The sequence below is a fragment of the Aphis gossypii genome, chromosome 2, assembly GCF_020184175.1.
Source record: "Aphis gossypii isolate Hap1 chromosome 2, ASM2018417v2, whole genome shotgun sequence".
NCBI classification, from domain to species: Eukaryota; Metazoa; Arthropoda; class Insecta; order Hemiptera; family Aphididae; genus Aphis; species Aphis gossypii.
The window spans coordinates 28,053,032-28,066,649 of NC_065531.1; the positions used below are offsets into that span (position 1 = coordinate 28,053,032).

Sequence of the window (13,618 nt, forward strand, 5' to 3'; positions counted from 1 at the left end):
GATTGTTAAAATAAGATCTGTTCTGGTTGTAACTAGGAAAATTCAAACTACGTATACTACTTGTTTTCTTGCTATAACTACTTCAAAATTTATTTTAATAAAACATAGGTATTTTAGTTTAAAAATATTTTTGTTATTTGATGTAAGTTCAAGTCATCTATAAATAAAGGAAGATATATTTTTAAGTGATTTTATAGAACATTTTTAATATTTATCGCAATTAATTTGCTATGTTTAAGTTTATAATTATAATTTTTATTGATATTGAAGAAATTACTTTGAGACAACTAATAGGTATAGAATTGTCATTTATATTTCAGCGAAGCAATGAATGTATTGATTTTACAATGGGTGTTTTATTTATTAATTTTTTTGTTTTTGTACATGATAAATGTCGATAAATTGACTTGATTTTTAACTTTTAGTTTTGGATAGCAAGTAAGATGTGTTTAGTCGAAATTATTTTTATAACCGAGAAAAAAAACCAATAATTAGAAAAAACTGAAATTTTTATGTTAAATCAATGTTTGATTAAATTAATTTCTTTATTTTGTTTTATAACTCAAAAATAAATAATCACAGAACTTGACATTTTAACAGAATTTTAATACTTATACAATCATTTTCTCTGTATTATACTATTATATAATTTCTTTAAAATATTTGTTTGTTTAATTTTTAGACAATTAAATTTTTTTTTTTTTATAAATGAGTAAAAATACTTGACAATTTAATACAAAATTTCTAATGATAAGTTGTCCATTTCCCCAATTAAAAATTGTTGAAAATTTATAGTTACAAAATTTTTTATAAACATTTTTTTAATTATTATGTATTTATTATTTAAGTTAAAATCTGCAATCTATATAACATTTTTGTACAATAATCAAATTTGACAATCGGTGAATAGGTAAAATATGAACGATGAATAATATGAATTGGGAAATTACCCATTAAAGGTAATACCTAGCACGTGTGTTAATTACTGAGAAAGTAAGAAATGCTAAAGCTCTGTAAATCTCAACAATTACAAATTATTTTGTAATTAAAAACTTTTCATTTTATACACATATTTTGAAAATCTAATACAAGATTCCCCATAATTATAGTTAATACTGAAACCATATAAGGAACTAGGTAAAAAATGTTTGAGAAAAATTAATTTATTTTTAGACTTTTTAAATTCAAATTTGAATGAAATACTTTATTTAAACAATAAATAACGATATTAATTATTTCATTGTAATTTTTTAACATTATTCGTGATAACATAAAACTTTTACAAGCATGATATAATTATGAATTTTACTATATGTATTAACATTTTTGATCTTTTTTAAGGTATTATCTGTTCATACTATAAAACATATTTTTACTGTTTATGGTATTTTTAGAAACATGTTATTAAATTTTGAATTATATAGGTTGATACAATGTAGTATAAATATCTATTATTGTAATAATTAAGTACTAAAAATAAAATAAATTATTTTAATAATTCTAAAAAATAACATAAAATAAAATAAATTAAACTTAGTGATTTAATCTGAAAGACTGTCTCCTTTTAAATTTATTTTTCGTATACAATAATATATCATTAAATTCAAATTAAACACGAACATAATTATGACCTAGTCAACATCTAATTATACAACAAAGCGGTATTTTTTTTTTTTTTTGTCTGTATAAAAAGTTGATGATTTAGATATTCAATAATAAATTTAAACGAGCTTGATAAAAATATATTTACCTACCTTGAAAGTGTCAGTAGAATAATTATAAATAAGTTTAACAGATGAATTTTTTTTTTCAAAAATGTTTGAAAATTTTGAATTTTTATTTATTACATATATTAAAGGTAGTTTTAATTCGATTATTATATTTGGAGAAACAAAATTATGTACTATGTTTGTGAGATTTTGAATTCTTAAATAATCAAGAGTTTGATCTTTAAGAGTATTTTAAAAAAAAAGATGATCTTAAAATACAATTTATTAAAAATATTCAATTCACTTGAAAAGCCTTCAGTAATTTTTTTATGTATGAAGTATTGATTGATAATTTAATGGTCTTTATAAATTTATGTTTGTTACTCATTATTTAAGTTGATAAATAGTGATTGTTATGTAAAATTAATAATAGACCATTAGGTTAGGTTAATTTTAAATTTGAATAAATTACCATACAATCTTGATTTGTTGAAGAAGTGTTGACTCCAATAAAAAAACAAGATGTTTGTCATAAAAAAATACAATATTTTTTAGTTATTTTGATACACTGCAATGAATTAAGTTTCATATCAATTTTCAAAGAGTAACGTAAAGCAGCGGATATTTAGTTACACTAATCCCTAGAGGGTGTAATATATGTAATATATTGTTTATAATGAATTGAATAAATTTCTGTATTATGCTTATAAAATTTTTAAACAATTTATTGTATATTAAAACACTACAAATATTTTATTCATAATTATTAATGAAAAACATTGTCTAAAAATAACTAAACTAAATTATGTATATTACATTGTTTATATAAATGTTATACAACACAACTCGAATAAAAAGTTGTTTATAATAAATAATGTATAAAAGAAAACCAAATAAATATATGTTTTATCTTACCTTTTTAATTAAAAAAATATAAGCAAATAAAAAAGAATATACATGAAGTATATTTTGAGTATAAGATTAAATTTTACTATTTAAGGTATGTAGAAAAATCTTTTCAAATTGTTAACTTATTTTTTAAAGTGTTAAAATTATTATTGTTTAAAACTAATTTATTTTTTTATTAATCAAAATTTTATTCAAACAAAATTAAAAAAAAATTATTAAAGAACTAAACAAAATAAAATAATACATAAATATATATTATAACTTTTAGTTTGAATGAACTCTTTTTAAAATTATAATAAAAAATAAAAACATTTTTATGATTATATGAATAAGATATATTTAATGGCTTTAAATGATCGATTTAAGAGCATTTTAAATAAAATAATAGCACAAAAAAAAATCTAAATTGAAAACGTCTAGACACTCTAGTAAAAACGTTGCCAACGTATCGTTCATTTACAATAATAATTGCACATAAACTTCTCAAGCATATTTATCAAACAATTGTTCTAAATATGTTATATAAAAAAATCTTTTCAAAATTATGTCAGTATCTTTGAATGTATTTATGTTTGTTGTAAACTATAAATTAAAATACATCATAAACTTACTATTTAATTTAATTAACGATAGTTACAATAATAAAATATTATTCTTAATTCAATCGAATCAGATTAAATAATTATGTGTTTTATAAAATGTAATCTAAGATTTAGCTCTATCCATCGCAGATTCACGTCACTAAATCAACGGGACCTACAGCATTTTCACTCAGAGGTGCTCTAGCTTGATGTTTTTCAGTATGGCAATTTAGAACATAACGACATTTACTCGTAGTGAATATAATTCCATTAAGGTTGACATAGTGGTAGTGGTTATCCCATTACAACGCTGACAAGTGAATTCGTGTCAAATGATACTAGATTTAGAAATTCTTAATACACCTTAGTTTTTTTAACAACGTACTTTTTTTTCCTTCCTTGATAAGTGGTAAGAAGTACACAAATTTAGTACTACTTTATTCGTTATACGGAGAGATAAAACAAATGGATCCAAATTAACTCTTTGGGTTGTATATACTTAATTTATATTGCTTAAATAAATTATACCTCCAGGATTGTGATATAATAAATATTAAATGATAATATTTTTAATACTTTTTAATTAAATTTTTAGATTCTGAACAGTAAGACTAGAATTTTTTGATAAAAGTAGATTTATTAATTCCTAGTATAATTATAAAAATAAAAAAACTGTTATAGATATATTTAAGCCACACTCATTCTTAACAAAATCTATTTTGTTTTATGTTTATTATTATTTTATTTATTTTATTACTATTGTACTTGAAAAAATATTAAGATTTTATTATTTTTTATTCATTAAAATACAATAAAAAACAGTAGTAATTTGACCTTTTAGATATTTTTTTATTAAAACTTAAAATACTTTTAAATAGACATAAAAATGAAATGAAAGGATAATAAAAACAAACACATTAAAAGGATTGCTCTTTTAATTTTTAGTAAATTTTAATATATACCTTTAGTTGCATGAATATAATATTGATTTTTTTTTAAAAAAAGTATGATTTATAGTGTAAAAATGCAATAATTTTTTTAATTTGTCATTTATAATTTTCATTAAAGTGTATGTTATAAAATGAAATTATTATTTATAATTATAAATATTGATTATGCTATAATTTATTTAAATATCAAACAATCAAGTTGTAATGTGTTTTTACGTTAAAATTATTATATTTTACAATTTAATTTTAAGTATAAGTTAAATTGTAGGAGGGCAGTGCGCATATAGGTATATCACAAAGGTACAGTCTATAAATAGCTCTGATTTTTTTATATAAAAAATAATTTAGCTTTCCTAGCCAGTAGGAAAGAATATAACATTTTCAGTTGTTTACTTCATTATCTATATCAGTGTTTAAAATGTAACAAAGATTTAAAAAATTTAATTAATTTTGTTATAGTTAAAACTATTTATTGTGTGTTGTAACTAGAAATATTAAAATGCTATCTTATATATTGGCTATGATATTTACATGGATTAGATACAGAATTATACTCTTATTAAAAATTTGTGAAAACCAATTTTATGTCGTATTTCTTTAAATTTATAAAATAAAAACTGTAAATGAAACATATTTTAAACCATACGTAGTTTTGTTTACAATATTAAGATTGTTATTTTTCATTCATGACAACTATATAAATACGTAGTTATAGTAATAATAAGTCATAAAGCACTAATGACAAAGTCGTCAAAAAAAAGAAAAATTATACATTTTGATTTATTTCCATCATTAAAATCTAGTAATGGTTATAGTGATATTTTTTTATGGGTGACGTAAATTTCAATCTACTCCATATCATAAAAAATAATTATCATTCATGATAAACAAAATATTTTATTTTTTATCGGCAGATCAAATAAATAAAATAAAAATGTCATTACATTCTTATTAATACGTCTTTAGTTTTTATAAGAATTATAAATTTGATTTCGAAATGAGATTTCTAATTATATCACTAATTACAAATTATATATAATCTATATTAACTATAAATGAAAAATAGATTCATTAAAAGCTCAACTATAATATAACATCCACTCTGTTGTGTTGTCTTATCATGCTATTGCTGTCTTGGTTCTTTAACAATAGCTTTATCGTACTGTTACGTTCACGAATTTGGCCCAGTAAAATTGTGAGACATTACTTAAAACCACCTACACATCGATGAACCAAGATTGCCTATACATCGCGCCGGTTACCGATTATAAATATTATAATATACATCATGAATGTACACACACAGAGACAAAATACACAATGTATTAGGCTTTACCCAAAAATCAGAATAAATTTTTACATGATACATTAAAATGAATCCACATTATTAAATCTTTTATTTTGTTCAACAATTTATAAGGTTTTAAATTATGTAATTCTTATAGATTGCTAAATTATGTTGACTTATTATAATCATTATTTAATCTTTTTTTGTTTTGTTTTGTTTCTACTCAAAATGCAGAAATGTATAATATATATATATAAATTTTTAATAATAATGAAGTTGAACACACACAGATACAACGTAAAGGAATTTAGTTTACTCTTCTAAAATACTAAAAAAATAAAAATAAAATTTAATATAAATTATCTCGCTATCCTTGCCATTATTATATAACGTATTAACTTCCACAAAACATTATTCGGGGGGTAAAAATGACCACACTGTTCCAGTTTTTTGATTACATTTTTTAAGACTCTCGGACAACTTATATACTATATACAACTCTATACAATGATAACATAAAAATACAAAAAGAAACTGCATGACCCTAAAACCAATAGATGTGTTGCCTTTCTGTGGAAAACTAAAAACCGACGGTCATCAATAACATATAATACATATTTTATAATGATTACTTGTAAAACAATACTTTTTGCACGTAACCTTCTGCCATGCGCTCACGCCCACACAAAAAGTATAATGCATATAAACGAACCACCGCAGCAAACACACACACACACACACACATCAATCTATTCTATATATAAAACCACCCCCTTTCCTCACGATATATTTTCTCAACGATTGCGAGCACTACCGCCAAGCGTATTATTATAATTTTATGTACTATATACATATATACGATCAGGAAAAAAGTCATCAGAGAAACATGGAATAATAGTACCTATATATATACCTATACCGCTACGAGTAATAACAATAAGTGGTACGATTTTAACAGAATATTATGTACAACGTATAAGTATAATAAATGTATAACATATGTAAAACTTATAACAATCGTACACACACCGCACGTTCACGTGATGCTTATATATAGTGTTGACAAAAAGCATGGAAGTATATACGGGTAGACGATATATATATGGATAAATGAGTACCGACATTTTATACATTTCGACGAATCCTACGAACGAACACATTCGCCTGAACAACCGAATTTATCCCACCAAAATATTATACCTATACAACGCATATAGATATTATATAGGTAAGTAATACAATAATAGTACATAGCTGGTATTTTATTATACGGTATAGTAGTCGTGACGTGCGGCATATATCTTACGCGGAATCCATTCGCGTCTCTCGTATCGCTATATTATTATATTATTATATTATCCAACACACCAGCGGTACCCGCCTCCACCTCCACCATATCAAACCTCCATATGTATAACAACACCTGTGGCACTCACGCTTATACGTATTATATAACAATGAGACTGCACGAAATCCACAGATGTCCCGATTTTGTTTCGCCGGGTGTGTGAAACACTTTCAAAAGCTCCTTTGGGTTCTGCAGAGCAATAAACGTTTTCTTTTGCGCGTTCGTTTTCCCATGTGATAGTGACTGTTACGTTTTCATGAAAAAAATGTTATAATTTTCAACTGTAAATAATAATAAAGAATATGTGCACTAATAGTGCAGCACTATATCGTGCAGGGTGTTTCTGACAATATAACATTATTATATTGTTGTTACACGCGATGGCCGGTCAGGGGCATTATACTTACCGCAGATGATGTCTTACTAACTGTGGCTGTTGAGATAAATGAACGATTATAAATTATAATAGATACTAATTTTAAAAGTCAGACAGTTAAATCAACACGTTAACATTAGATATTACTTTTTTTCTAAAATTTTGGTTGTTTTACTGCACTACCACTACTGGAAAAAAAATTGTACTATTATAATCGCCTTAAACTAAATTGCAGATATTTTACTTTTAATATCTAAAACTAATTTTTATTTTATTATTTTACAATATTTGTAATAAAATCAATCTATATATTTTGTTGGTACACAGAAAGAGATTTCTAATGAAAATATTTACGTACGTGTCTCCAACCAACCCATACCTCGCACGATTAAATTTAAAAAATAATTTCGTTTAGCTGTAGTGATGGTGAATCCACCTTAACTCGGGTGGATTGTCAACACGATAGAATTAAAAATAAATGTTCCTAATTAAGATCTATACTTCAATTGATAATTCGCATAAATACAAAATATTTGATTAAATATGATGCGATTTATACTATGCACATTTAGTTGTTTCACTATATAGTATACTGCAACATATTTTAAATCACAGAAATGAAAATTAGTTAAAAAATAATTTAAACCTGCGCACCTACGTTTAAACAAATAATTCATTTACTCGACATAGTTAATGATTGATAGCGAATTGTTGACAACGGGTGACAACATTGACGTGTGACCAATAAACGCCAAAGGTTAGCCGATAGTATCTATGGATACTTATTATAGCCCAAAGGGGTCGTCTCTAAAACATAAATAATATCTAGGTGCCTATAGTTACTACAACAGTAATTATATGTGTGTGGGTGTGTTATGTGTGTATAAGGTTAGGTTACATGTAATGTGTTTACCTGTGAGGTTAATAATACTAGTAATTTAAACAGAACATTAATTAAATATTATACTGTAATCATGCTATTTGGTAGGAATGACGAACCAGCGACTATAATATATTATTATGTCGATACGGGCGCATCGATAACAACGAACACATTAATAATATATTTATAGTATGTACACGTATAATGTATTTCGCAGAAACTAAATAAATAACCATTTTTTTTTTTTTTTTTTTTATTATTATTATTATTATTCACTGGCTGATAGGAGGTGGGCATTTTCGTTTAACAACCTATACGTTCATCGTTACTCTTCACGGTCACGTGCTGGAGGATTATAAATTTTACGATTGGAATTAAAATCAAATAAACGCGTGTATGTAGGTAAACGACATTACCGCAACAGGTATTTTTATAAACCGTTGGATGTTATTTTTATTATTCTTTTTTCCACGTAGAATAATATAATACTTTTTCATTTTTTTTATTTTTTTCATTGTGAAAAGGGGATTTTTTCAAAATTGTACCAAGTACTTTACTCTGTGAATAAAATCACATGAAATCAACATCAGCAACATAATTTAATTATTCGTTAACGGTATTACGTAGAAAAATCATGTAACGTATATATATATATATATATATATATATATATTATTTAAGGTGATTCACCAAGTGGGAAATATATCATAATATACCTTCTTTATTTTTTTAATAATGTAGGTACCCATGTAAAATCTGATTTTTAGGATTTTAAAATATACTAAAATACCATATTTTAAAATGTTAGAGATTTATCTACTTAAATATGTTTGTAAAGATCCAAACTTCTATTTTTTAAATAAAAACCTCTCTTTTCTACTGTAATTTTATATATATATATATATATATATTGACGTTATTAAATCAAAATTTAAACAAGTAGTTTTTTATTTATATTATTTTGTGTATTAAAGATAATACTATAATAGATCTGTGATAATAATTTATAATAATAGCGCCATAACATTAATTTAATAAAAAAAAAAACATTTTTAAGGACTATATTATGCTCAGTATAAATATTTTAATAACTAAAATACTACTCGTTCAAATGTTCTATTTGTTATATCTAAATTATTCGTTAAATAACTTATAGTAAAAGATGAGTTCTATTTTGAAAAATAGATTTATTTTATATTAACACAGGACACACCTTAAGTAGGTAATAAAAAAAATCTCAATAAAAATATGGTTTTTATCTAAATGTATGTACTATGTATTAAAAAATCCAAAAAACAAGGATTTGAAAATATTCATCATAAAAAGAAAAGGAAAAATGAGGATGATCGTGCTTACGGTAAATCACCCTGTATAATATATGTGTGTTTATTACCACCGCGTACAGGAATTATATATTCTTACAGGTAAAACTTATAGGCCATAGGGTATATATGCATTTATTTACGATTAACATAATGGTATTTATTATTTGGTAAGGAAAAAAATAGAAAAAACACAGTATCTCTGGTATTATGGTAAGCTAAATCCTAAGAGAAAATCCACCACATTTCATGGGACTATAAGCTTTAAAGAGAGTATGTATTATCCTACCTTTAGTATGAAAAGTATAAAGGGCCTTAGCGCACTCGAGTCTCAACATATACTCTTTTTAAAATGAAAAACAATCCTTAGAATTACAATGTACTCAAATCCATTGCGTTAATACTCCTCTTACATAATAAAATTAGGATTGCTCTCTACGTTTAACAATAAAAATAAATGAAAACAAAAATTTGATTATAATCGTGTTTATCCGATAGAAATAAAAACTACTTTTAATACAGCATATATTATATAACGTATATTTTAAAAATTTAACTTAATTAAATGTAAAAAGACTAATACTAAATTATAATTTATTATTCTAAAAATTATACCAAAAATAATATTGATCAAAATTAATTTTATAGTTATCTTAATTTGGTTTCTTATTGTTTTTAATATACTAATAAAAACATTAAATGTTTTGAATTTTCAGAACAGTATATTTTCTTATTATAATATATTCTGAACTCATATTTACTTTGTTTTTTTACAAAATATTATTCTAATAAAATACAATATAATCTTTGTATAATTCTCATTTTCAAAAATTGTATAAAATGAGATATTCCAATTCAATTATTTGATGAACTATACCACTGATTATTATTATGATACCACATATAACAGCTGCGTAATATATTTTTTTTTAAATTTTAGAAATATATATCAATATACATTTAATTCAGTAAAACTATAAACTAAATTACTCAAATATATTCATTAAAATGAATATTGACTATTGTTCAAAAAATATATTTTAATTGTTTATAAGTAGGTAGTTGTTACTGGCATATTAATATAATGAAATTATTTGTTTTTGGATTAATAGTTGGAGAGATATTTCTTTCATCACAACACTTTTAGTTAATAAGCTTGATAATTTCAAATCACGCTAATCTTTTTCAAGTCTAAGAGATCCTTTTCTTTTATTATTATATCACAATAATAGGTATATCGTTGAGTCGGATAAGCTGTGTTAGACTATACGATTTTAGTAAAGTACCTACTTAATTTAAAATGTTGCTACGTTTCCTAATTCGTTTAACTATGTGTTATAATCATACTGTCTAATCCCAATAGGTTATATGCACATTTAATAATTGTATCTAAATTTGTGCTATTATCAAAAATTAATTTAAAAAAAAAATAGTAATTAGTGCACGTAATTTTTTTTTTAAAGTGTTAGCATAGTTTGTTTTATTCTTAATAATAAATCGTTAAATTATTATAATTTATAAGTAACAACTTCTTAAATGAACTAAAAGATTCAGTATTTTCTTACATACCTATATAGGTTAGTAAGCTCTGTAAGCAAAAATATCCAATTATAGTTTTGAAGTTTTCATATTTTACATTGATCACCAATTTGATTATTTTTTAAATTATATTATTATGTATAATGAATCAACTTGTGTGGGCAAATTTCAGAATATCCTATCTTATTATAACTTCGAATTGGTATTATGAAAATAACAAGGAAAAAAATAAAAACCACCGTATAGCGTTTTATTGACTATTCTTTGTAACAAAGGTGGCCACCATTCAAGACACAATTTAACTTTTTTACGTATGTACCGAACTACATAATAAATAAAATACATCATTATATTGTGCAAGATGCAACATCGTAACATAAAAAAATTACTCATCCCTGTATACTTTTCTAATTATGACTATCAAAACAATGATAAAATAAAACTGTCGTTTTTTTTTTAACACTCTTAAATTAAATCAAATATAATGAGTGTTGCGTTAAAAACAAAAAAAAATTTTTTCATCGCACCATATTACAGCTATAAACGTTTGAATAAGAACAACACGTAAATAATTGTACGTCTATAATTACATTATATTAATATAATTGCCGCTAAACCGTTACTAAACGTTTGGTGTAAATCAAGCGTTAATGATGATAGTATATTTCACAGGATTCGGACATAAATCGTTGCCAGCCCACTCGAACCTTTTTGGCAGGTATTAGTTGATCTTCGCTTTTCTCGGTGTTAACGTAGCCGCCCACCATTGCTATTGCCGTCACTATAGATGTTGCAAAAGTTAGCGTATTCCACCCGCCCGATCGTGATCGAAATCGCCTCGCAGCGTTCGCATTTCGCTCTAAATAGGAATCCATTGTTTGCTTTCTTTTCTGTAGTCGATCGGTTATTGTAGGTAAGCGTAAACCGTGAAACTCATACAGCATTTATAAACGAAACCAATTAAAATTATTTCCCCTATTATGATGACTATATTCTATCTTCAAAATAATAACTGATTATATTGATTATATTATTATTGCCTTTATATGCTAATTGCTAGTACATTTTTGTACCTAACCCATAATATAAACATTATATATTGTTGGTTTGACTTGTTTGTGTTGCAAATTTCAAGACATATGTGCCTAATGTATTATGCATACGATAACTTTAATTTAAAACAAAAAAGAGTTCTTGACAAAAATATCGTAGTCGAATACGTGCATCATTTGAATAGAATCCAAATATATCACGAAAATTGGTTGTATTTACAAAACAACCGTAATGCATTTAAACTAATGAGTAGGTAAGTTCCTACCTAACTACTATCGACCTACATGAGTACGTCATCTAATAATTTCAAAAGTTCAATCCTACAAAATTAAAAAGTACAAATGTAAATTCATTACCTGCTTTACTTTGATATGATTTAAATATTTACATGTCAAAAAACCTTTTAACATTTTTGAAAAATTAAATATACTTAATGTATTATTGCTATTTTTCACATAACAAATAGTAATCGATTTAAAAGTTATATTCGGCGTCTTATAATAATATAATGTCCTAAATAGGAGTATTTTGTTGTTTTAAATTCTAAAAATATCTTGAAATTAACCATACTTGTATAGTTATACATGTACAGTAAAATAATAAAATACTTCTTTGACAACCAGGATTTGACCTTAAAGAGTAAAAAAGTATCCACAAACAAAATTACCCTAGAGACTAAATTAAAACATAAGACCAAAATAAAATTAATATAAATTGACCTTTTAACACTGAAAAATGTATAGTTTAGAAATACTATTATATGTAAAATACTTTAATATGTACCTATCGTATATACCTATGTAGTAATTTAATAATTATACTTCAGGGTTTAACAAATTTAGTTTTAAAAAATGTTGAAAATTATTATGTTAATTTTAATCGTATTAATAGTTGCTATAAAAGTTCTTATCATTTTAAAAATACTATCAATGTACGAATATCGCTGTAGGATAGTTTATAACGATTCTGACATAGGAATATAATTACAAAAATGAAAATATTTCGTTATTTCAGAATGTCCACCCACTGAAGATGGATTTGAACGGTTTGCTTGTCCCTCTCCAGATAAGGAAGGACGGTTCAGGTGCATAGACGATCACGTTCTGTGTGACGGATACATTGACTGTCCGAATGGTGACGATGAAGATAGAAAGAATTGTTTCTTCTTCAAAACAGTAAGAAAAAAAAATAATAATTACAAGCTTAATCGAATGCAATTTGTTTTGGAAACGAGAGGGTAAAACACCATCACATTAATCAATTTAATAAAACTCCATTTTAACGCTAAAATAATTTAATCTCCTATCCCATTACTTGAGTTGTGAATTTTGAAAATACTACAAGAATAAAAAAAGACAAAGAATCACTTAAATAAAAGAGTTTTAGTCAAAGCTCTTAAATTTTAATATGCAAAAAATATATTAAGTTTATTTTTATTTAAGCTTTTACAGATTATCAACATTATTATTTATACATATAAATTGCAAATAAAAATATCAGTTTGTAACATTATTTTATTTAATTTTTCCCTAATACTTATTCAAAAACAAAAATATAGTACAAAACATGCATATTAGGTGCATTGAAAATATTCATCAATAAAAATATTAAAATTAATTTTCAAAGTAAAGTTAAGTTTGTGAATTAAATAACATAATAA

At 24.2% G+C, this 13,618-nt stretch overlaps 1 protein-coding gene across 3 annotated transcripts in view; it reads left to right on the forward strand.

The window, feature by feature from the left end:
- The window catches only part of LOC114130822 (uncharacterized), a 45,610-nt gene that overhangs the window by 21,463 nt on the left and 10,529 nt on the right, over window positions 1-13,618 (forward strand). For all 3 annotated transcript variants that reach the window (XM_050200673.1, XM_050200674.1, XM_027995887.2), the window contains one exon: window positions 12,973-13,133. In XM_050200673.1, the coding sequence (XP_050056630.1) occupies window positions 12,973-13,133 (161 nt within the window). The remainder of the gene's footprint in view (window positions 1-12,972; window positions 13,134-13,618) is intronic.